We start from the raw sequence: 25,968 nt of genomic DNA on the forward strand, positions 1-25,968 counted from the left end.
AACACACACACACATCGCACAGGAAAGTCTGTCAGCTGCTCCGCTCTGCGTCCACGCCCGCTTTTCCATTTTGCGCATTTTGATTGGAGGAAGCGTGTTTAGACGCGATCTGATTGGCTGCAGAGGCAGGAAGTGCCACAAGCGCCTCTTAGACAAGAGTAATCTATCGCCGAGAGCCTTCGTGAAGCTACGTTATTGAAATTTAAAAGGTGACAGCTGTTTGCAGATCTTTTATTAGAAAACTTTCATTTAAATAGATAGTTTTTTTTTTGTATGAACTTGTGGCTTAGTTTTTGCTTTGTTAAATCATTGTCTTATCCCCCCCCCCCCCCCCCCCCCCCCCCCCCCCGCGCTACTGAGAGGTAATATTTGTTTTGTACCAAGAGATGGCAGTACACAACTTATTGTTTTGTTTGTTTTTAGAAACGCAGTACTCATTATTTTCCTTAAATATTTCTTTAGCGTGACATAAAAAAACACAAATGCAATTTTAAAGCATTTCGAATAAAATCTGACAATCCAGTCTAATTACTTTTATATTTTCACCTTTTTTTATTCTTCAAATACCTGCTATTGTTCTGTATTTCTGCTTCATTAAGAATTATTATTGTTATAATTGAAACTATTTTATAACTATGCCAAAATTATACCTAAAACCTGAAAAAAATCGTCAGTGAGATTTGGTGGAAAAGGCTGAACCGTGGCACTTTAAAGTCACGGTGACTGTAGGAATATACGGGAATTACCACATAGTGACAATTGTCATTTAAGAATTATAAATATAATGTATAACTACCTAACAACTATGCATATTCCACAGAATGATCTGCATGTAGAGTTCCAACTAGTTAGAGTTCTTTATTTATTTATAACAAATACATCTACTATTAAATCTATAAATCTATGTGTTCTGTGGAAAAAACAAAACAAAACATGAGCTACGAAATAGGAAAAAAAAAGAGAGAAAACATTAAACTTCCTGATGTGTTTAGAAGAGGGGCACTCTTGAAAGAAAAATAAAATAAAATGGGGCGACCAAGGAGGAAGGAGACGAGACAATTAAAGGACTTCAAAAGCAACAGGACTCGGGGGAAAGAGTGAGATTAAAGTTCAAGCCTGGGAATGAGAGTAGATACTACACTGTGGGAAAAGAGGGAAATGAGGGCAATAATTGCTTAACAGCAGCTGCACTGAAGCAGTTATGTAAATGGTTCTCGATTAGTAGATTAACACAATCCAGTTGAGAGGATAAGCAGGACCTTTATACGGGTTTTGGTCTTTCACATGCGCACCTCCAATCAGAATTAGGCAATCTCTCTTTCAGACACACATAGACTCAAAGATGCATTTCATCTAAATTAGGTAAAGCAGCTCGTGGTAGATGTTTGCGATAATCAGCTTTTACGAATCCAAATCTTTAATTATGCTAAGCCCCATAGAGATTTGTCAAGGCCACACAGCGGTTGCCTGAGACAGTCACAGTCAACACTTGAAGATTTTTACCATGTGGTCATTACATAGGTAATTGAAAACTGAAACAAGCTGGCCCTTGTTTCTTCAGTCTGCTTGTTTTCTCTGTCTGTATCTCTTCCAGGAAGTAATGACTCAAGCGATGGAGACTCCCCATCATCTTTTCTGTGTGGCGAGCCTTCTCCTTCAGCTGCAGTGCTTACAAACTGCTGCATGACATACCATCTAGTCGAAACTGTTAGTTCAAGATGCACTCCTCATCTCATGTCTGTGTCTAGGTAACAGTTACCTATATTTATATATACAGTACACGCCCCACCCACACGTTCGCCCATCATTGACTCTCACAGGAAGAGAACCCCAAGGAGGAGGAGAGTAGGTATGGCCCATTTTCATAGCAACCAGAAGGGTTATCTGAGAATGGACGTTGACTGCAGTGAAGATTACAAGATCAAATGTAACCCAGTTGTTATTCTGAACTTTGAAGTTTCTCTGTGCAGAAAAACAGTCTGTAATACTGGATGGACTACAGCCAGATGATTCTTTGGTTACATATTCAGGACCTTTGATATTTTTTAATTGAGTACTATGAAATAATATGCCCTAAGTAAATACCTGCTTATTTATTAATACAAGAATGGGAACTGTCATGCAGTCAGCTTCAAATTATGGGCAAAAGTAACAGTTACTATTGTTTTATATAAGTCTGTTATTATAAATTCCTGTTGTGCTTAAACCACAGAAAATTCCTTCACACTTTCTCAATGGCGAAAACCCACATGTGCGTTATCGCTCTTCTTCAAGATGGCAACCCTTTAGGATATTCATCTGTGGCTATTTTGAAGCCTGAGTGGAACAGAAGCACCTTTTTTTTTTTGTCTCAAAAGGTAAAAAACCCAAAGGCGTCATAAAAACTTCACTGAAAATGCCACAACAGTGAAATGATTGTGATTGTAGTTGGGATGCAATTCTGTTGCATAATTAATGTTTGCAAAATTAGAAACTGATTCCAAAATTAGTTTTGTTTATGCCGTCTGCCATTGAAACTAATGCCAATACGACACTTAAATTTGAGATGAGTTGACTTGTACTGGGGCTAGAAGAAAGTTGTGCTGTGATTGTGGGTGTCAGCTGCATGACGGTGCACTGCATTTGTATATTGTTAAAATACTTGGCCTGCCTAATGGAACATTTGAGTGCTGTATTTCCATTAAACACATCATATTACACGCAGATGGTAAAAAAAATACAGAGTAAACTATTCTACTTTGTTTGAAAAAGCTTCTACAAATCAAATGAACCTCAAACACGGCTGAAGTCATTCATTCATACTATGAATGAGGGGTTTTGGGGGATGGACATGGAACATCGGCCTCAGATTTTTGGTGAGTAAGAGTGGTGACTCATGCCCAGGAAGCCTAATTACCCTCACATGAAAGTGTTACGTCACCATGAGCACTGGAGACTCGAGTTTACATTTAGTAAAATAGGTCAGTTTGAGGGATGGCTGGAGAAATGGACTGAAAGCTGAATATTGTTACTAAATACTCGCAGGTTAGATGCATGTAATCCTTATTTGATGCTTTGGTGCCCCCCTGAATACCAAGGGTCATCTCTAAAAGCTATGATTAGTTTAATCTGTCCCCAGTCATGAATATGTTAAGCTTATTATGGACAGCTCTTGTGGATATGCTGAAAGCCTAAGATGATTATGCTAAGTTAATAAAAACAGTGACTCCTTACATTATCCTGTTCTTTAAAAAGGGTAAAAAGAAATAGAAATAAGCAGATTGACTAGATGTCATCACAAATGAGTAAGGTAGATTTTAAAATAAATCTACAAATGAGATTGTTTTATAACTTCAAAGATGAGTGTGTTTCATTATACCTTTAACACTTTAACCATCACCTGAATCTAAAAACACCTTAACTTCTTCTTTCATGAAAAGAATATCACATGGTCCAATCACAAGGTTAGTGTGACGTCAAATGGAAAAGTTTCCTTTATCCTGTTTCTTGGAACTGTACTCCTATTGTTCTATCAGAAGGAGCATAGTACAAAAACAGTTGGGCTGAGGTTTTAAAAATACCTCAACAGAAACAGCCATTACAGCTCTCTGACACACATTTGCTCCCTGAGTCAATTTTTCACCAAAACACGACAGGACACACGCCGCTCCCTCTCTCATTGCCTGCAACCACAATGTGTTTTTTTCACTTTATCACTCCATCTGTGTGGCTGTTTGCTGGCCTCAGCAGGAATGACTAGAGTGAAGCTTAATACTTCAAATTCAACTCCTACTGCGCTCACTAAATTCCTACACATACAAATTAAATGCATTGTGATAATACTGAATGAATAAGCGATGATCTACACAACTGGTTCATCATCATCCCTGACCGTGTGTTTTTTTTTTTTTCCTGCAGCCGACACTGCCTTGCAGCAAAGGGCTGCATATGCTGCATCCACAGAAAGCTGTGTGGATGTGTGTGGTGCTAGTTGTGAATGGCAGACAGGCAGGCACAGTGTGGAGAGGCAGAGACAGGCAGCTGTGCGTAAGTAATGCATCCCTCAGAAACTGGGTCACGCTCACACCACTTTCATATTGTCAGATTATTTTACCTAGTTTTATGATTTGACGAGTCATATTGTCCTAGATACAAATATCCTGAAACAAGAGGCACATGGTGTCTAAATGAAGCTGTGCAGAGGAGATGATACAGAGGAAATTCGTGATAATGGCGAGTAAGATGATAATGATTATCAGGAACAAATTGTTTTTTACAATGATGCATGGGAGCAAACAGAGGATTTTATATGCTGTAGTCATTATTACAGTCAATATCAAATGAACAATGTACATGTATGTGAATGACACAACAGATACATGTTATATGCATTACCAAATAAATGTATTAGGAATCAAAATAAATACAATTATATGTAATTAAAAATATTTGATAATGAATATTTAAAGAAAACTGAATACAAACTTTTACAAAAGAATGATAACAATGACACAATTTTCATCTTACAAAGTGAACTCAGTTTTTTTAATTACAATAATAAAACTACCTTTAAAATAATAAATGAGAAACATCTCAGAGAAACGTCTGACACCAAATGAATCATTGCTATACTTAATTTTTTGTACCGATCCCATGTGTTACTGTTCCATCAACACTGCAAATTTGCCCACCGTTGGATCAGTAAAGGATTATTGTATCGTAGTCAGATATTTAAAGAAAGTAGAAAAAAAATAAAGTTTACAAAACCTTTAACAAATCAAAGAACGTTTAAAACCCTTGAACACATTCATTCATGTTTTTTAAACATCAGGCTCAGACACTGTCTTTTTGAAAGAGTGTAGAATTCACTCTAGCCTGTTCCTTTGGTGTAAAATGGAGAAATGTTTTCCTGTTGGTGTGGGAGAAAGTAGGGAGGGCAAATTCCAAAAGTAATAGGTTATTTACAACCTAATGAGACCAAACTGACAGACAATTCATTAATATTTAATAGATAATCAGTTTTGTTGACAGGTTTTCCAAGCAGTTATGAAAAAAATAAAAAAAGGTTTTAGTTTTACAATATAACAGGTATCAGGGTATCACAAATATAGTAACTGGGGTAAATTATCGTGTTTATAAATAAGTGCTCAGGATGAAAGCCTGTTTTTTGCCTAAAGCAGGGAGCAGTGCTGGGTCTCGTCTGCTTCGTTATACACCAAAATACCAGTTTTATACGGCGCTCTTCTGTCTGTGCCTCCATAACCCTGACGACGTACGTCTCTCCCGCACCGGTTGCGTGGTGTCCACGCATTTACCGCGCGCGGTGTCATTCTTGAACACGCAGTCAGGTGTCGCGCTTCTATCACGCTACCGGCGGCGACGCCCACCCGGCTTTTTTTTTTTTTTTTCCTTTTTTCTTCTTCTTTATTTATTTTTTAAACCACGTTAACGTCGTCACGGGCATTAACACCGTTTTATTTAACTGTATATATTTAAAAAAAAAATGAAAGTTGTGGGGACGGATGACGTAGCTCGTGCACACTAACGCGAGTGCGTGTGTGTGTGCGCGCGCGTGTGTGTGTGGGCGTGGAGGAAAATGTCAGCGTGCGGCGCGAGAGGAGGGGAAGCCTGGAGCTGCTGGTAGCTCGAGGATAACGCTGCTGTCAGTGGCGGAAATTAGCCGCTGTTGATGTTACCTGCATGGAAATGTGTTTTAATATTAGACAGACGGAGTTGTAAACCGTCGCTGTTTTGCAGTTAGCGGCTAGCCCGGCATCTTAAAGTGCACGAGGTGAGTTAATTCAGCTCCACGCCGAAGCCCTGCCTCCCTTCCTGGATGTGAAGCAGCAAATTAGGCAGCGGCGTCTCAGCATCGGGCCACTTGTGACCACTGAACCTCCATTTCAGGTGAGTTTTGCTCGGCGTTTAAGGCTTGACAACTTCTGGAAACCAATTTGTAGACTCTGACAGGCGGTGAGCTGCCGTGACACATATCGGACATCCGTGTTTCATCAGCTAACGGTGCGGCAGCGGCCACCGGCGGGGGCTTCATCGTGTCTGGGTCTCGGTGTAAGTTAGGGCTGCTCACAGTGACCGCGAACCCTCCCATGGAGCCGCAGAGAGATGTCAGCGCGTAGTTTTGGCTTTACCCTGCACCACTGACATCTCTGTTAGCCAGACAGGAAGCATGAAGCGTGGTGATAGCGTTAACGGACACGAGTGATTTAATATTCAACCGTTTTAGTGTCCTCCTCCTCCTTATCTCAGCCGTTAAGCTTTCTTGGCATGCCCGGTGCATATGGAGGCCCCTTGGTCAGATGTGGGCCATACTAGTCTGTGGCCACGCCACAGCAACACAATGCCAGTGGTTTGCACAGAAACGTCAACACGCGAATGCAAGGACACCCGTCCTCTGTGGCTGGAGGATGCTGCTGCTGCAGCAGTAGCAGCAGCCCCACGCATGTCGCCGTGGGGTGTGGTTGGCAAGCTGGACAAACAGGCTGTCAGCAGAGTTAAAGAGCTCCCTCCAGCAGCACCCAGCTCTTTAATCTCGCATTTGACAGCTCATTTAAGGGCTATGCACATCGCTCCAAGCATTCCCAACATCCCTAGCATATTCCCCCACCAAACCAGCCCTGTGCCATGCACGCTTCCTGCCTGTCTGCTGTGTTTCAAGCGGCGGGGACTGCTGTTTGTCATAACAGCCATGCATCTAGTAAATGTGCCCCAGTGGACAGCTGACATGTGTTGCACACTCACTTCTGTTTGATCATAAATATTGTGCATGCTGTAGTGTCTAATTATATGTCCTGGTTGTTAAGGGAGGACTCATTTTGAAAGGCGCCTATAAATAAAATGTATTATTATTATTATTATTAAGTATTAATTTAACGTTTTATTTTCGAGCTGACCTCAACCTGTGACATCTTTACCCCTAAATCTAGGGTTAGACATTCCCTGGGATGTACGTCATAGCATCAACCTCTTTTTCCCTCAGCCCAGACTCTCCTCACTCTCCTGTTTCTAACTTAATTAGTATGATTTGTTCTTGACTTATAATCTTATCACTTCCTCCATATTCTTGCTTTCCTTAGCCCAGTGTGGCAGGGTGCTATACCAGAACAATCCCAGCGCTCTGCTTCCTCATTACACTTACAATAAAATATAAGTCGCAATACAATGCTGGCTATCACTGCTAACATGCACACAGACGCATAGATGTCATGCATGCAAAACATGCACATACAGATACTACTGCATGCATCTACTGCCATAGACCAGAGCCTGAGCAGTAAAACTAGCGATATCACGCATGTGTTACAGAGACGCAGAGTCAGATAGATGTATGTTTGTATCTGTTTGGGTTGACTAGTCATTGGGGTCAGTAACTTGTAGCCGCTCTGCTGGCATAGTAGTTTTTAGGTCATATGCTTCACTAATGTGGCTCTTGGCTGGGTTACTTAACCTCTCAATGGGATCCTTGCGGTGTCTTAAGTGTGGCTCTGGACTGCGAGTTATGTGTGTGTGTGTGTGTGTGTGTGTGTGTGTGTGTGTGTGTGCGTGGACTGTGGAGGGATGTCTGGAGTGTGGCCAGACCTGTTCTGACAGTCTGCTGATGCTGATAAAGCTGCTATGAGAAGGTGTGTGTGTGTCCGTGTGTAAGCCTTTGCAAAGCATTGCAACAACTGTGCAGCATAAACAGGAGGATATATACGCATACACACCTCCGTTATTGATATTTCACCTCGGCAGAGTAGTGAGTCTTTGTTTGAACTCTCATTGACTCGTGCATTTATTGGGCCTTTTTTGTTAATGTTTGACTCTTTGTGAGTATGTGTGTGTGTATGTGGTCTGTCTGGCTTTTAGGACTTCCCTTTGTAAAAGTGTAATAAGCTTGTGACCAGTGGAAAGGCATCTGTCTTCTTGACATGTTTGCTAAAGTCAGTTTTCATACCACTTATTTTTATTTTTTATTTTTTATTTTTTAGCAATTTGGATTTTTATCAATTTATTCTTTTTCCGTCCAGATCGTGACAGTTATACCACGTATCGTAATCTTTTTGTGGTTTCTCATCATTGTCAGTATGTAAAAACATTTGCATATCTTTCTGCAAACTTAGTTTCGCATACGTCCATGAAGAATAGGTTTGTTGCACCTTTGCCGCTACATTTATGAAGTACTTGGCTTGTTTTTAAATAGACGAATTCAAAACACTAAAATGCACCTCGTAGGAATGTGAGGAAGAAGAGATTCTTATCTCGCAAGCTTCATTTGCAGCTGTTTAAATTTTTGAGGTTGTTTTTTTGATCACAGCTTCATCAAAATAAGCTGTGATCAACTTTGGGGTGGTTATTTCTCAGTGTTGTGTGCAGTTTTATAGTGCGCACCCATTAACTGGGACAATGCTCAGCAGATTAATTGATAATGAAACTAATTATTAGTTACAGGCCTAGAGGCAACAAACCGCTTCATGACCATAGGATGAGGTGAAGAGGAAAACACTTTATTTTGAATCACTAGGCTGCAAGCCCATATCTGTTTATTGCCAGCTGTTTCTTTGCAAGGGTTTCATGTTTCAACTGTTCAAAACTATCTCCAGCTGTTAAAGTAGCTTACTGTAGGCAGCTAAGAGGGTCAGGCCACTTTCTGCTATGCTATTAGTGACGTCTATTGCAAAATACATCAGTGCAAAAAAAATCAAACATTTCCCCATCCTTCAGTTACAGTAAACGCCTCAACAGAAAGGCAAAGCCAGGCCTACTGTAACCCTGTAACCATATACAGGCCTTCACAAAGTGATGAGGGCTTTCCTCAGCCAGTTATGAAACTACCGGTATGTTTGTCACACTCTGTACAGCCGGGTTTGACAGGATCAAGGTTGCAACATTAGGCTTTGCTAGCCAGGCTCTAGCTCAAGTCTTGATTATGCGTCAGCCTATATATGTATTAATGAACTGTACCGATGCAGTCCATTTCTTAAGTATTTTAATTGTGAAACACTTTCGTTATCACTTCTCTCTTTCACAGCCAAGTTACTTAGCTCTAGTGTTTGCTGTAAACTGATCCCCTCCGTGCTACGTTCACTGCATTTAAAAAGGCATTGATTGTTGTTAGCGTGTTGTTCAATTTATATAACTTACTGCAACATATGACTAGTGATTGATTTCATGAGTCATGGCCATTTGTTTTTATTTAGCTAAAAATATGGGGTTGCATCATCTCTTTGTGGTTGATAGGAGGGATGAGCACCAGGCTGTCAGTTCTATCTGCTGTAATGTTTTCTTTCCACTTTCAGGCTTTCAGTCAAAGCATAGGCCAAAGTAACTATTTATATTCGGAGTAGAAGAGGCAGTTTAAGGTCTATACCCTGCGCTGGCTTTTGTTTGCTTCTGTGAACATTAAAAGTGCTCGTTAGCTTCTCGGTACCCCCGTAAAAATTTCCAGTTTCCCCATTTAACATTCCTGGTTCTCAGTGAACTATAAACCTTGAGATTTAGTGCATGGTTGCCAGCTTGGGAACATGTGGCACTAGGAGGCTTCGTCTGGACTGTGGGAGGTCGATGTCGTTGTGTCTGTTGGTTTCAGCTGAAATCTGGACTTGTGCATGTGAAATTAGACATATGAATCCCGTGTCACATAACTGTGGGTTAAATAACAGGAACACCTTTCTGTATATCGAATTACATGCTCCAGAATGAACGAAGGATTATTACAACTGTAGTGTAAAGTTAGTGGTCCCTAAGAGATTATTTAAGAAACATTGACATGCATCAAACCACTGAGGAAGAAAGCGTTTCATTCAGATGTCATAAGAATAAGCATCAACGACTTCTTATGCTTGAAAGCAGAGCCTGTGAAACCGTCCTTCATGCCTCTCAGCCATTTCAGCTTGGGTACACCTGGTCTCAGATAATGGCACAGACATGTATAAACACGCTGAAAACGCTGGCAGGATGGAAAGTGTAGTGAAAATATTTTCTTTTTTGGTTCTTGTAAATGGCATGTGCCAATTCCGCCACACATGCTTGTCTGTTGAGCTCCTATAAATAATTTTTTTTTACGTTTTTTTTTGCTGTTGTGAATGAGCTTGGAGATCTTTTGGTGCCTGTGTGAATGTGTGTCAGCTGTATCTGTCCCTAGTTGTTCAGTTTAAGTCTCGGAGAATGCACGCTTGTGTCAGTGCTCTCTGTGTCTGAATGATCTCTCTCTCCCTCTCTCCTTCTGTCTCCGTGAATGAGAGAGAGCTCAGTAACATCACCATGCCACCAAGTGGGGGGGTGGAGAGAGGTTAGGGAGTATAAGAGGAGATGGGTGAAGGTTTGGTCGTGTGGTAGAGGTCTGCGTGTTATTTCCCACTTTGCCCCAGCTCTTTTCCCTTGTCTGCCTCTCTCCTCCCTCATCCTCCCCCATCTTTCTCTCATTCTTTTCCCCTCCCATCCCCACTGGTTCCCAGCATTTGCCTGTGTGTTCAGTGTGTGAAGATTCATGTGGAAGAAGGCTTTCCTTGCCCTCCAGCTTCAATGCATTTCAGTCTTTCAGTCAACCTCGGCTTAGACGTATGACCAGATAACAAAGTCATATGTGCGTTGTGTGTGTGTGTTTACAAATGTACAGCCACTATCCAGTGCAACTGTGTGTGGTCTGCACCGTCTCAGTGTATGTTTCGCATCCACCGTGAGTCTCCTCCTTCCCGTCATCCTTTGCTGTGAGGGGTGTTGAGAGCAAAGGGTTGCCTTGGTAACTATTTTTGCCATCTGTGTATGTTGTATGAATATTTGGCAACGTGTGTGTGTGTGTAGAAAAAGATGGGGGCGCCGCCAGTCTTAATGCTTCTACTCCCTCGTCGTTGCATTATTTATTTAATAGTCAGCAGAAAGACTGAAAGGTTACTGGGTTACAATTCACTCCGAGAAGAGATTAGAGGAGTCCACTTTCAGCCCTGTGAATGTGTGTCATTGTAACACATCTATAATAAAATATGCAAAGAAATGCCTGCTGACACAACTGTAGTCTGCCCTCAGCTGGAAGGAAGGAGCGGAGAAGATAACTAATCATTAATTTACATCTTAGCCAAATGCAGTAACTGCCAACTGTTTTGAATATTGAATTATTGATTTCAAGTAAAACTACCAAACATCACTTGTCAGCTTCTAAAACTTGGTGGTTTTGCTGCTTTTCTCAGTTTCATGTCATGGCTTCTATAAAAAGAAAAATAATGCCAGCACCCTCTTTCTGATGTCTTAATATGTTTAGAGCGATGGAGACAGATCTTTCAGTTGTCTTGTTTTAACGAATAAAGCGGAAGGATTAAATGTCCGTAAGGCAGATAGCTGCTGTCTGTGTTCAGTCGGTCCAAAGCGCCAAGACAAAATCAATCAGGCGTCCATTTGAAATGTATTTCAGGATGAAAAGGCGTGAAGAAAAGCCAACGAGTAGGGACGGATGACGCAAAGATTTGTAACTCAAATTTATGGTGTTTCTCTGGGACTCCATTGGAGCTGGCAGACAGCGTTAAGGTACTTTTTAGTGATAAAGGAGTGCTGATACGTCATTAGTTTATTCTGGACAAGGACAAGTTGTGGAGTCTTTGGACAGTCTCGTCGCGCTAAAGGAAGGATTAGTCTATAGAGAAAGAGGGTCCATTGAGATGATAGAGACTGCGTACCAAAGCTATGGTGGCGAGACACGTTTTCATGCACTATGGAGCCTCTAAATACAGCCCAGGGACTGGAAGAGGACCATGATAAATGGCCCATGTGTATACAGTGAGAAAAGGGCATTAGAGGACAGCGTTATTCCCTGAAATAGTCAGTTTTCCCCTGGCTGTAGTGCGTCATTTAGCTTGGGAGCATTGTACTGGGCGGTTTTGTGTAACCCAGTTTTTAACACTGACTCACGCTTTTCCAACTTTTTTCCCTCTCTTCTTGTCTTTCCCAAATAGAAACTCTCAACAACCTCTAGCAACGATGTAGAGATTTCAGCGACACAATGATGATGATGATGATGATGATGATGATGGTGATGCAGGGCCTTGCAGGGAGGAGGAGCAGCAACTGACTCCTCCGTTTTGCCACATCCCCGCACTCTATGTCCGTCCCGATTGGGCGGCAAGAGTGCTATGTCATCAACCACACCCCCGTCGGCCCAACCCCCTAAGAAGGGAAGGAAGCCGGAGAAATCCGAGGTGATGGCTGATGCGGTGCAGGCCACCAACGAGGAACTGAGGAGCAAACTCATGGACGTCCAGATCGAGCTGCAGCAGGAGCGCGGCAAGGTGAGGGGGAGGAAGGAGAGGAAGGGAAAAGTTTACAAAACTGGCTACATGATGTTGGAAAAGTAGTCCCTTATATGACATCCAAACAGATGCAGAAGAAGGAGAGGTTGGCCATTTTTAAACAATTATTCAGAAATTTACAATTTATGTTTACATATATATAGTGACTTCCCACAGTATTAGCTCTTACATCTGTAAAAACAATCACATGCAATACACAAGTTGGATTTTCACTAAATAATAGTAGCTGCAGTATCTTATTAAGGTGTTTTAACACTTGATGATGCATTCGTTTTCATTTTCATTGTGTACACCACATTGCCAATCAGCATTTTATTTATTCAGTGGGTGTTAAGCCTTGCCCTCTCGTACAGTACATAGTTTTGAAAAAGCTGTCAGGGCGGTTTGCCTTTCCTTGTCATGTGGTTGACGTACAACTCTCTTTCTGTGTTCTTCATGGTTGTTTTTGGAGAATGACGGAAACAGGAGTGAAATTTAGTTTCCAAATAATGCAAGACACACTTAAAACATATGCACATTGCAAATGCATCAAAAGCATCTAAATACATTCGACGGGATTCACTTTGTACATTAATTTAAAATATCATGATAAAAGTCTGTCTTCTGCTGGACTGTAGCAGTTCATAACTTTTGTTTTAGACTGCCACAACTTAAAGCACAAACCTGCAAATGGAGTCATTACTGTGCATCACACAATCTCAACAACTGACGCACTGTTCAGTGTTGATTCATATAATGATGCCCACTTGACAGGACTATTGTTATCTATTATGTCTTCCCAGGTATGCAAGCTCCGTGAGCGGCTCCAGGAGCAGCGGCAGGCTCGGGAGCTGGAGCAACACAAACATGCCGTGGCGCTCACCGACCTGCGTGCCAAGCTCCACGAAGAGAAGCTCCGTGACGCAGCCAATGCCCGCGAGGCCTTGACCCGGCAGCACGAAGTGGAGCTGGCCCGGGCCATCAAGATCCGGGATACTGAGGTGCAGAGGCTCCAGGGGCTTGTAAATGCACTGAGGGATGGAGCAGCCGACAAGCTCAAAAATGCTCTTCTCGGAGAGGCTAGGGAGGAGGCCAGGAGAGCCTTTGATGGAGAGAGACTAAAGCTACAGCAGGAGGTAAGTAAAATTTAATTGACTTATTGTAACCTTAGAAAACTGTGGAATGAGTGTCGAGAACTTGATGTGTCTATTTCATGTGAGTGCATGTGTGTGTGCCTGCGTTCATGTGTGTACACCTTTGTAAATTTGCTGCTGAAAAACAGGAAGCAGAGAGGAAAAGCCTTTTGCCAAGCTATTGTTTCACCGTAGGCTTCCTAGACAAACAGGGCATCAACCATTACAACTATTTAATGCTATGGAACAAGTGTTTATAAATGCACGAATATCCGTGTCTTTGTTGTTCTTATTTTTAACTGTATTAATATTATCATGCGTGTGTGTGTGTGTGTGTGTGTGTGTCCGTTGTTTTTAGATCCAGGAGCAGAAAACAGCAAGGAAGCAGGCTGAGGAGGCGCTGGCAAATGCTCTTCAAGCAGATAAAGCCAAAGCAGCTGACCTCCGCACAGCCTACCAACAGCACCAAGATGAGGTGCATCGTATTAAACGGGACTGTGAGAGAGACATCCGCCGACTGGTGAGGCCACATGAAGTTGGGAGACATATGCTACAGACAAAACATAAAGCTACCATGGTCTTTTAATCAGAGGCTAGTAAATGAATAACCTGTTGATGGCATATCAGTTTTCCTAGAAGCTGCACAACAGAATCTATTCAAATTTTCTTTACCTCGACATCGACTCATTTCTGTTTACCCAGAACAGTATTTCAGAGTAAAATCTAGTGTAAAGTCTGTGTTTATCCCACATTTGAGTATCACCAATAGCCCTCACACACCGACATCTGTTATCCTGCTGCCAAAGTTCAGCTCAGGGCTTGGGGCTTATCTCGCTGATGGTGTATGAAAGTTAGGAACTAATTGCTGCAGTCGGACAGACGTCTTGAGTTTATGTTCACCATCTGGCGCTTATCTGCAAAATCAAAGTCTGTATACCTTTCCTGTTAGTCATTAACCCCATTACACACAAACAGGACTAAAGTGACAGTCACTATTGTTACTGAAGGAATGTTTCAGCAAGAAAACTAAAAGAGTAAAGCACGCTGACTGATGGAGAGCAGGCGGTGCAGGAAATACCGGTGCTTAAAAGCAAAATGCAGAGGGAAGTAGAAGTGGGAACAATTGTCAGAATGAGGTGTGTGAATACAGAGCGAGAACAAAGCTTCATAAATTAATCAGAGCTGAACACGGCATTTTAAAAGCTAAAACACTCTTAGTCTGATATTCTGCTCTCAAGCGTCAGAGCAAAAACTGTGTTTGATGTGGGTCTAACCATGTGGGAAATAAAATTACATAAAGCTAAACTTAAACATTACCAGCATAAAGTTCATGGGTCAAATTATCTCAATTGACTTTTTTTTCTAAAGTTTAAAACATTTTTTATGTCCTTACCACTTGTCACAATGTGTTCACCTTCTGGATTTATGTGGGTCTTGATGGAAAACTGCCTGTTCCTGTTCACCCCTCTCGCAGATGGATGAGTTAAAGGCCAAGGACCGGGTGATGTGTGCTCTGGAGAAGGAGCTGGGCGTTCAGGCTGGCTACGCCCAAAAGCTTCAGCTCCAGAAGGAAGCCCTGGATGAGCAGTTGGGTCAGGTACGAGAGGCTGAGAGACACAACCACGGCAGCCCCAAGAGAGAAGTGGTGCCTGGGCTGGGGGAAAACCCAGACCTGCTCAACAACCAGGTATACACAGACCCACGAGCATCCAGCTGTACTTGGAAGCACACACTCATTGACATACATGCATTCTCAAAACATAAGACCAAATCTAGATGTGAGATTTATGGAACCTAACAAACACTGAATGCAAATTTTTTGGAGAGGGCCAAATCTTGCAAACTGGGTAAAGAATAGCACTGGCATTGAATTTGTTCAATTTTGTGAGTTTTTTATCTAATAAAAAAGATGAACAGCCATCATATTTTATAGTCACTGTGTGTGCCGCACACCCACATCCACACTGTGAAATGCCAACTCATCTGTGATCCCATCACCTCCCCTTTCCTTATCATCCTTATCATTTCCATTACCTGCCTGCCTGTCTGCCTGCATGTTACCCTTTTTCAGTTTTTGTCTTCCTCCTCCTCTCCTCTCCCTCTTGCTCAACAGGAGGTGGAGGAGCGTGACTTGAGGAGGTTCCAGCTGAAGATTGCAGAGCTCCACTCGGTCATAAGAAAACTGGAGGACAGAAATGCACTGTTGGCAGACGAGAGGAATGAACTAGTGAGGAACACACTTGCAGAAGTACATACATGCAATGATTATAGGCATGCAAAGACAGCATTAGTCATACTGAATAGAACAAATATACACATATTAAAACTGATAAAGAAGACTAAATGCCTATGAAACGTGTATTTAAACCTTTTATTAAGTTTATCAACCTTGTTCTAGTCTCCCCCCCTCAAGCTGGAAATTGTGTCACAAGAAGTCAAGACTTAAGATTGCAGTGGTTCCCCTCCCTGTTTCCTTCCTCTGTGCAGTTAAAACGGGTGCGAGAGGCAGAAAGCCAGATGAAGCCCATGTTTGAGAAGAACAAACGGCTGTCCAAGAAAAATGATGACCTCCTGTTAACACTCCAGCGCATGGAGGAGAAACTCAAAAACCTTAGCCGAGAGAATGCAGAGATGGTGAGAAGCCCCATTATGTGGTTACCTTACTCTTATTTCTCTGTGTTGATTAACTGAAGTATTAGTAGAAGATGGTCGATATTTTAGTTTTATTTAGTAGTTGAATTGCAGTTATAGCTAAGTTTCGCTTTGGGTCTTACTTTCATCAAAAAGGAAATGCGACCTCTACTGGCTATTTGAGGAAAAGCATTAGATACAATATCAGTCTTTGTCTGTTTCCCCTCGATCAGAAGGAAAAAGCGTCCTCCTCTCGGCCGCCCTCGCAGCAGCAATCCATTCAGCCCCAGCTCAAGCGGCCGAGCTCCCTGACCGACCTGAGCCACGCCCACGAGGAACAGGAAGTGGAGTTTCTCAAGCTTCAGATTGCCGAACAACGTGCCATCATTGATGAACTCACGCAGGTCGGGCTTTTACTCCAACCAGCAGGGTCACATGCATGTTATCTTTTGTGAAGAAATCAGTCACTGCTATGTGGTTTTAGAAAATATCACATATATACTGCCTGACAGTGTAAATATGCCTGGCAGACATTTTACAATACGTGTACTGTGGTATATCTCTATTTTAGCATCTATTTACGTAAAAGCTGTTGTGAGCAAGGTTCTTAACAAATGACTGAAGTTGTCTCATACTAAGTGTTGATGTTTTTCTGTATTATACAGAATCTTGAATTAATAGGTTTACATACTTTTTTATGTGTGCAGTGAAAAAGTCTAGATATCCCTGTGTGCTTTTATTATACATTACCCATAAACCCTTTCTCAACGTATTTCTCAGAAAATGTACGATTTCAGAAATTTTGTCAATTTTACCTGTGTCATTATATTACCCATATTGCCTTTGCGGGGACATCGAATTGTGAAAGTACTGGCCCTCAGTTCTCCGACTTTATGATCCTTCTATTTCTGCTTGCGTTATTGGAATAAGTTGTATACTTTAAGAAAAGTCAGTTATTGTGTATCGTGACATGTTACATCAGTTTGAAAAGGTTTGTATGCAATCTTCAGTTTACCACCAAAGGCCTCATTTGTTCATATTTGCCTGTCTTTCCCTTCTCAACTATTTTGTTTAACTTCCATTGACAGCCTGATCTATTCCCATCACTTGTACATTTTTATTAATTCATCTCAATTATCAGTACAACTTCAGACTTTGTAGAAACATTTGAACACTGCTGGATTTGTGTCATTCCTGTGAAGCCCGCAGAGACTTGCCAGTATCTCAGATGTGTGGCTGGTCTTGCTCAGGACAAACTGTTCATCTGCTCTGTGTTTGTCTTCAGGAACGTGACCGATTGGTGATGAGCAAAAAGAACAGGAGGAAACCGTGCAAGTTGCCAAAGGTAGGTGTCCACGAGTGTTTTAACACATCTGTTAATCCAACAGTGTGTAACTAAGCAGCTATCCTATCAGTGGTTGGCTGATCCTTGCGTTTTGTTTTCAGTTGTGTGTGTGTGTCTGTGTGTTTAATTGGGCTCTGGGGACAGTAATGACAGCCTCCCTCAGAGCTGGGAGCATCATGCTGAACACACACATTTTATGAACCGTTCTCAGAGCTAGCTGAAAATTCTTTGTTTTTCCGTTGTTGATTTATTTGTGTATTTAGTGTCGTAGCACCTTTAATCCACATTTCACACAGATTGTTGTGAAGCTGTGTGCAGCGGTTCACGACTTTGTTTGCCTGTGCTTCCTTGCGTGTGAATAGTGAAGGCAGATAGGGTGATCGTACCTAATTGGGTGACATAACCGTGTTTGAAAAAAATTGCTGTGGTACGTGTCTTTGAGCGTGCATGTTTGGGCTAAAATCATCAGGGGACCTTTTAGAGTCTGTGATGTTGCTAGGAGGAGGAGTTTGTTAATATACATTTTCTCCCACCTCTCTTGCTGGAAGCAGGTTGTTGGCTTGTCAAGTTGGAGGACACAGCACAAGGTTGGGTACAGCGGCTCGGCTTTTGGACCTGCACTTGGAAATTTGTCTCTGTTTTTGGGAATTTGGAGCAGATGCAGAATACATGAGCTGAGAGATAAAACCAAGGAGCCTGGACTTTTACTTTTTCCGTAGGAGTAGCTATATTGTAACCAGAAACTTTATTGTCTGCTTTTCCATTTTGCGTCGGAGTGAAAAAAACGAAAGCGATTGTTCTTTTTGGACGTTACCGGAGGCCTGCAGCGCACTGTGTAGATCAGCTACAGTATAAGAGAGAATTTGAGAAGATTCTTTTGTAGTTCAGAGTTTTTGATCTAGTAGCAAAATGACGGAGTATATCCTCCTCATCCTCTATTTCTCTTCCTTCATTTGTCTGTGTGCCCTAGTCTGCCTTTATTTCTCTGGTTGCCAGGAGATGACTTATAAACATGATGGTAAGGACTCTGTTGGCTTGGAAAGGTTGATATAGCAAGAAAAAAGTATGCACACACACTGAGAAAATGAAATAATGAAATGAAATAAATGACAGTATGACAGTATCTGCTTTTGAGACGTTTTTATTTTATTTTGGAAAGTGATCAGGTTGGATTAGGCAAAGTTGTATTGAGTTTAGCTGTAATATGTGTCGGTTAACACCTTAATAACAGATATGTTTAGATTTCAGATTAATTTACATTGTGTATCCATTCTTTCTCGTCTCTGCAGAGGCATGTTGTGGAGACATATTTTGGATTTGACGAGGAGTCGATAGACTCTGAGACGTCCTCCCTGACCTCTTACAACACTGACCTCACTGACCGCACGCCTGCTACTCCAGAGGAGGATTTGGAAGAGGTAGGAAAATCCTTTGTCTTCTTGGAAAGAAATATATATATATGTTCTGTACATGTAATTGCTAAAAGATGAGCTGAATAAATTTGGAGATGAATTGACCAGTAGGAAACAAAATACAGAGTGAAACATATTTTACAGATTAAGAGATGAGGGATTATGAATATGTGAAAGATGAAAGTTTGCGTGTCCCTCTTTGATATCACAGAGTGTTTCCCGTGAGGAGTCGGAGCTTCGTTTCCGTCAGCTCACCAGAGAGTACCAGGCTCTTCAACGGGCCTATGCCCTTCTGCAAGAGCAGACCGGGGGCTCTTTGGATGCTGAGAGGGAGGCCAGGGTTTGTATTTGCAACCATTTGAAAAATATTGCTTACTTTCGAATAAGAATTAAACAGAACCTCAAGAAAATATTTAGAGTTTGTATTTTAGGGGCCTTATAGCCTTATAATTTTCTCAATCTGTTCTTCTATTGTCTGGCGGATTTGCACCCAAGTCCCTGATGGCTCATCTTCCCTCCCACAGACACGTGAGCAGCTGCAAGCAGAGCTCAGCAGCTGCCAGGCCAAGATTGTTGACCTGGAGAAGGCCCTGGCCGAGAGGGGGCAGGTAATAAAGACAAGGGACGGGGACAGGAGCACGCTGGTCCTGTTCTTACTGGCCCTCCTGCATGTCTGTCTGGCTGCTGTGTTCCTGGGCTGGCGCTTTGCTGACCAGGTCTTCCGCAGAATCCTGTGATGTCACTTGGTGCATGTGTGACGTTGCAGCTCTGCGCCTGCATGCTCTGCTTCACCCTCTGTGCTTACTGTCGGTGGTGGTGGTGTTTCTCAGTGGGTCCTTCTGCGCTGCTGACCGCAGAGAGGAGGCTGAATCCAGTTTGATTCCCATCAGTCGTGAATACACAAGATATCTCGATCCAGATGATGTACTATCTTTCTAGATATAAAATACACAGTTATCATTTGATTTTGATCATTTAATCCATGTGTTGAATGAAATTATTGTCAAAAATAAGACCAATGTAACAGATTGAGCACCTTAATTATCAACTGAACATCATGAGAAACACTGAAATATAATGCCGAGTGCCCATCATTATTCCTAATTTAATTTGTTGTGGGGTTTTTCTTTGTTACTGCATGTTGCTGTCCCACTGTGGCTTGATCTAGCTCTGTTATTCTGATTTGCTGCTCTGCTGTCTTTCACCTCAGACTGCCTTCTTTTCCCCCTGTTACTGTAAACTCTCGTTGACATTGATTGCAGTTCTTTTGCCTCTGTTATCTCAGGAACAGGCGTAATGTCTCTGGATCAATAAACGTGTGCCACTGCTACTCTGTTCTTGTCTTTTTGTGTCCGTGTTACATTCGCAAGAGCTGTTTAGAGAGGGTCACTAGGCGATAGGTTGACTGGCTGCGCTGCTGACAGCTTTGCTCGTCACACCCTCTCATTGGGGAATCTTTCCTTCGTCTCCTGTTCCTTCCAGTGTAATTTCTTGCTGATGTTGTGTTTGGTTGTTATGACAGGACTCAAAGTGGGTGGAGGAGAAACAGTACTTGCTCAGGACAAACCAGGAACTGCACGAGAAGGTAGGTTGTATTAGCCTTTACTCACTCACATCAAGATCCCGTTGCATCTTCAATACCAGTTGTGATGCAGTACTCTCAATAAAAACTGCAGTGTACCCTCCTAGTTACTTTGAGAAATGTAAAACCCTTTTTTCTCTAAATTCTTTTCCTACTTCAACAAGATTTTGTGTAAACATATTAAAGGGGAAATTCCAGTTCAAGGCACATCTTAATACTCTTTAGATGAGCTATCCATGCTTTTAATTAGTTACGAATCCAGAGTTAAAGTCAGACTTCTAGTATTCTAGTCACTTCTCAATGTTTTAGCCTAAATCTGTGTACAGAAGTGAATTAAGGATAGAGCAGATTCTGGGCTTCTACAAAGACCTTTCAAATTGTATTATGCTTGATAATTTCAATACAGATCTGCTGTCTTCAGTATTTACTTCTACTTCTTGTTTAGTTTGTGTAACGACTAAAAGATGTGTCTGTGTCTGTAGATGTGTGCGTTGCAGCAGGCGGAGTCGCGGCTGCAGGCCGAGGTCCAGGATGCTCGGGACCAGAACGAGCTGCTGGAATTCAGGGTGCTGGAACTGGAAGTAAGAGACTGTACCAGCATCAAACTGTCACCAGGAGGCGAAAACAACAGTCTCAGCTCCAGACGCAAGACTTACATACAGTGACCCGCCAGACAGACATGCATACCATAATACACACTTCTCAGTTCTTCACTGTATGCATCTGTGTTTCCTTGTTTTTTGCATGGCAGCTGTGTGCATAGCCCCTTCACTCGACTGGAATATGTTTTTTTTTTAATGAGCGAATGATGTGTTGTGAATGAATATAATTTTGAATTAAATAAAAATATATTTAAGTTCACCACCCATTTCCACATTTGTTTGTTTTGCCTCTCATTTTTGCATGTCCTACTTTATGATTACATTTTCCATCAAATGACAATGAATGGGAAAATCGAAACCAAATACACCACTGAATAATGACATTTAGGTGTTTTATTGTGTTTTTTTTAAATACTCAGGTTAAGAGTATACATACATACTGTATATACTGAAAGAAGTTTTTTACACATCTGGCAGTCGCAGTCATAAAAAGGGAATCACCAGTCACTCATATAAGTCCTTTCTCCATCTGTTGAGGTTTCAGTTCTTTCTCTGTTTCACCAAAAAAACATGGCACATTCTTAGTTTTGAGTTGTAGCATGTCTTCCTGTTGGTTTGGTCTGTTTGTCCGTTTTGAATCTATTAGTTTGCACCTCCCACATTTTGGCAGATCCCGACCATGTGTTCACTTCCATGTAAGTAAATCCCCTATTCCCTCTCATTTCACTTTCACATATTGTCCCTGAGATTTAGTACCATGTCTTCTTGCATTGGCGGCGGTGTCCTCCTCACCACCCCCAATGCTCTAACAAATCATTGCCCTTCTGTAGGACTTAGAGAAATGTTATTTTGGCTGATGACATGATTATATTTATGTGTATATCAGTATTAAAATGGTGTGTGCTCCTGTAGGAGAGGGAGCGCAGATCTCCCGCCCTCAATCTCCACATGTCAGCGTTCCCTGAGAACAGTAGCAGCGCCCTGCAGATCTACTGCCACCAAGAGGGAATCAAGGTGAAAACACTCTCACAGTTAACAGACTGTTTACTTTTAGGTTATTATCTCTGTCAATATGACGTCCTGTGTGTCCTGGTTTTCACCTCTGCAGGATGTAATCATTCCCGAGTTGATGAAGAAGTTGGATATTCTTGGGGATAATGGGGTGAGTTTGAGCACATTGTTGGATAAACAGAAGATTCGGCAGCTCTCTTTAAAGTTTAGCTTTACCTGCTTATTGTTTTATTTTTCTGTAGAATCTTAGAAATGAGGAGCAGGTAGCCGTGATCCAGGCAGGGACGGTGATCTCACTCTGTGAAAAGGTGAAAGGAAATCCTCTCTGGCGTGTTGTGTTTTTGCTGACACACTGTGGACACACATTGCTACTGTATAACAATTCATTGCCAATATACACTATATTACCAAAAGTATTCGCTCACCCATTCAAATGATCAGAATCAGGTGTTCTAATCACTTGGCCTGGCCCCAGGTGTATAAATTCAAGCACTCAGGCATGCAGACTGTGAAACAAGACATTTGCGAAAGAATGGGCCGCTCTCAGGAGCTCAGTGAATTCCAGCGTGGAACTGTCATAGGATGCCACTTGTGCAACAAATCCAGTCGTGAAATTTCCTCGCTCCTAAATATTCCACAGTCAACTGTCAGCTCTATTATAACAAAATGGAAGCGTTTGGGAAAAACAGCAACTCAGCCACGAAGTGGTAGGCCACGTAAAGTGACGGAGAGGGGTCAGCGGATGCTGAAGCGCATAGTGCAAAGAGGTCGCCGACTTTCTGCACAGTCAATTGCTACAGAGCTACAAACTTCATGTGACCTTCAGATTAGCCCAAGTACAGTACGCAGAGAGCTTCATGGAATGGGTTTCCATGGCCGAGCAGCTGCAGCCAAGCCACACATCACCAAGTGCAATGCAAGGCGTCGGATGCAATGGTGTAAAGCACGCCGCCACTGGCCTCTAGAGCAGTGGAGACGCGTTCTCTGGAGTGATGAATCACGCTTTTCCATCTGGCAATCTGATGGACGAGTCTGGGTTTGGAGGTTGCCAGGAGAACGGTACATTTCAGATTGCATTGTGCCAACTGTGAAATTTGGTGGAGGAGGAATTATGGTATGGGGTTGTTTTTCAGGAGCTGGGCTTGGCCCCTTAGTTCCAGTGAAAGGAACATTGAATGCTTCAGGATACCAAAACATTTTGGACAATTCCATGCTCCCAACCTTGTGGGAACAGTTTGGAGCGGGCCCCTTCCTCTTCCAACATGACTGTGCACCAGTGCACAAAGCAAGGTCCATAAAGACGTGGATGACAGAGTCTGGTGTGGATGAACTTGACTGGCCTGCACAGAGTCCTGACCTGAACCCGATAGAACACCTTTGGGATGAATTAGAGCGGAGACTGAGAGCCAGGCCTTCTCGACCAACATCAGTGTGTGACCTCACCAATGCGCTTTTGGAAGAATGGTCAAAAATTCCTATAAACACTCTCCTCAACCTTGTGGACAGTCTTCCCAGAAGAGTTGAAGCTGTAATAGCTGCAAAAGGTGGACCGACATCATATTGAATTCTATGAGTTAGGAATGGGATGGCACTTCAGTTCATAGAATGAGTAAAGGCAGGTGAGCGAATACTTTTGGTAATATAGTGTAGGGCACTGTGTATGAGTCTTCCTTTGAGAGAAATAATCCCTCAACTTACTCTGCCTCTGCAGTGGTTGAAGCAAATCAATAACACAGAGGCCGCTCTCACACAGAAGATGATCGACCTGGAAAATGACAAGGTGAAAAATCGATTCAGAAACGCCTTTTTCAAAATTGTGAATTTTTATTGTAACACGTATTGTAACACATAACGGTGAAAAGTATATATATATTTTTTTGCTGCTGTTCTGATGTCTGATTTTGCATTCTCTGTTTTATACTGCACTGTCGTCATCTCTTGTTGCAGGAGCTGTTCAGCAAGCAGAAGGGATTCCTTGAGGAGGAGCTGGACTACAGAAAGCAGGCCTTGGATCAGGCCTATATGGTACGAAGCTTGGAGCAGTATTACACAGCGTACCTGTACTTTTTATATTAAAAATGGCCGGAATCAAGTTTCACATACAGTATCTTACACATTGACCAAGGCGTAAAAGCTCATGATGTAGTGATTCAGAGATGCAGACATGCAACATTGTCATTTCAGCATGACACATAAACATTTGGCACCTCATTAAACATCGTGAATGGAACATGCTCCATGAAGGTAAAAATGACCACGTTGTGTCGGGATACTGCATCTTTTACCACTGAAGTCTAAATTATTTTAATGACAGTGCACTATTGCCTGGGATATTTGGCTGTTGTGCCAATCACCACTCTCTCTCTCTCATATACTAGACAATACGAAGATATAATGCATTTAAAAATAATTTTTTTTTAAAAACGTTGAAGAGAATTCTAGACAAAAGTTATTGTTAGATGTGTTAGTATAAATTATTTTGAAAGATTTCACGTCCCACTGACATAAATAGACTGTATCCAGAACACAGAAGTTAACACTTAGGACACTCTCCATATAATCTAACCATTTTATTTCAGTCAGTTTGGTCAGTTTGGTGTTAGTTTGTTTACAGTCCCACCTGATATTGTGTTGGCAAAACCTTGGTATTTACATGGTATCTGAGTCACAGTACAACTCTGAATTACTATGGTGCTGTTAATGACATAAATCCAGCTTCCATGTAAAGATCAAGCCTTAACGGCCTCCAATATGAGGTGTAACAGTGTTCCCAATGTAAGCCATGATCACAGTGGTGTGTGTGTGTGTTTGTGTGCACATGTGTATCCGTCTGGGTGTGCCTCCATGTGTGCTTGTGCATGACTGTGTGTCTTTCTGCATGTGCATGTGCACGTCCTTGCGCGTGTGTGTGATGGTGTACCTGTTTGTATGTATATGTGGCTGGCTGTGCAGAGGATCGAGGAGCTGGAGGCTACGCTGTATAGCGCTCTGCAGCAGGAGCAGCCGGCATGCCAGGCGGTGGCCGAGTCGCTGACAGACAGGCAGAGGGAGGAGCTGAGGCTAGCCGTGGACAAGCTGCGGCGTCAGATTCTCCGGCAGAGCCGGCAGTATGACAGTCAGATCTTACAGGAGCGCATGGAGCTCCTACAGCAGGCCCAGCAGGTAAGGCTCAGAACAAACCCAGTCAGGTAGCTGAATCCTGCCCGTCCTCAATCTGACCCCCTGGTACCTGTCTGAAACGTCTGACCCCACCAGACCTCTGGTTCTATGAAAAAGATGCAGTATCCCTGTGCGTGCTACCTCTAACTATCTGTAAGTGTATATGTAACTGGAAGAGTGAAAAGATGAGACAGAGTGACTTTGTGTGTGTGTGTGTGTGTGTGTGTGTGTGTGTGTGTGTGTCTCATTGTGATCTGTATAACCCCCACTCCTTCAATATCCCTCCACTCAATAGCCCTCTCAGTGTTTTTACACCCGTGTCTTGTACACTATGTTACTCATTAATTACATTAACAACCACAGCATCTTAAACTTCATTTGAATCTGTAACTCACTAACACTGTAACCTCTAACCACAGAACACATCGGTGCAACAAATTATTAATCAACTGCTCATGCAATATACTAATTAAACATGTGCAATGATGGAAATAAAGTAGAGTCGCTCTAGTACTTACCCTGTAGATTGAAGTTCTACTGTGTCACATATATGTATCTGTTAGACCTCATTCATTCAAGAGTAAAGTCTAATAAAAATATGGGGCTTTTATTTTCACACATTCCCAGTCTAATATATTTTGACCCACGTGTCCTTTTTATTACCTTAATAAATTATGTTTAGTTGAAGCATTCAGCATCACCCATAGATTAGTTTGCAGGATTTATATTCAAAAAGTTGTTTTTTTAGTTTCAAAGTGTCTCGTGTGCCCCAGTGTATAGTGTGTAGCAGAGTGGAAGTCTCGAAGATGGAGTCACTTCCACTGTTCACAGTTAAATCT

General features: G+C 42.1%; 1 protein-coding gene across 1 annotated transcript; it reads left to right on the forward strand.

Annotated features, from left to right (window-relative positions):
- The first annotated feature begins 5,579 nt into the window (after positions 1 to 5,579).
- jakmip1 (janus kinase and microtubule interacting protein 1) lies at positions 5,580 to 25,758 on the forward strand. Its single transcript, XM_084550237.1, has 20 exons — positions 5,580 to 5,886; positions 11,922 to 12,254; positions 13,058 to 13,390; positions 13,746 to 13,907; positions 14,862 to 15,074; positions 15,501 to 15,614; positions 15,875 to 16,021; positions 16,252 to 16,422; positions 17,304 to 17,363; positions 18,653 to 18,781; positions 18,987 to 19,115; positions 19,300 to 19,383; positions 20,298 to 20,360; positions 20,840 to 20,938; positions 21,872 to 21,973; positions 22,068 to 22,121; positions 22,213 to 22,278; positions 23,682 to 23,750; positions 23,918 to 23,995; positions 24,923 to 25,758. The coding sequence occupies exons 2-20, from the start codon at positions 12,099 to 12,101 to the stop codon at positions 25,160 to 25,162; spliced, it is 2,469 nt and encodes an 822-aa protein (XP_084406363.1). The 5' UTR covers positions 5,580 to 5,886; positions 11,922 to 12,098; the 3' UTR covers positions 25,163 to 25,758.
- The last annotated feature ends 210 nt before the right edge of the window (positions 25,759 to 25,968 follow it).

This window comes from Chelon labrosus (assembly GCF_963514085.1).
Source record: "Chelon labrosus genome assembly, chromosome: 8".
Lineage (NCBI taxonomy): Eukaryota > Metazoa > Chordata > Actinopteri > Mugiliformes > Mugilidae > Chelon > Chelon labrosus.

Excerpts from the sequence above, each read along its gene's own strand:
- jakmip1 (XM_084550237.1), top strand. The coding sequence starts at position 12,099 with ATGTCATCAACCACACCCCCGTCGGCCCAACCCCCTAAGAAGGGAAGG. Across the intron at positions 17,364-18,652 it reads AACCGTGCAAGTTGCCAAAG|AGGCATGTTGTGGAGACATA; the intron begins GTAGGTGTCCAC and ends TCGTCTCTGCAG. Across the intron at positions 21,974-22,067 it reads GCCACCAAGAGGGAATCAAG|GATGTAATCATTCCCGAGTT; the intron begins GTGAAAACACTC and ends TCACCTCTGCAG.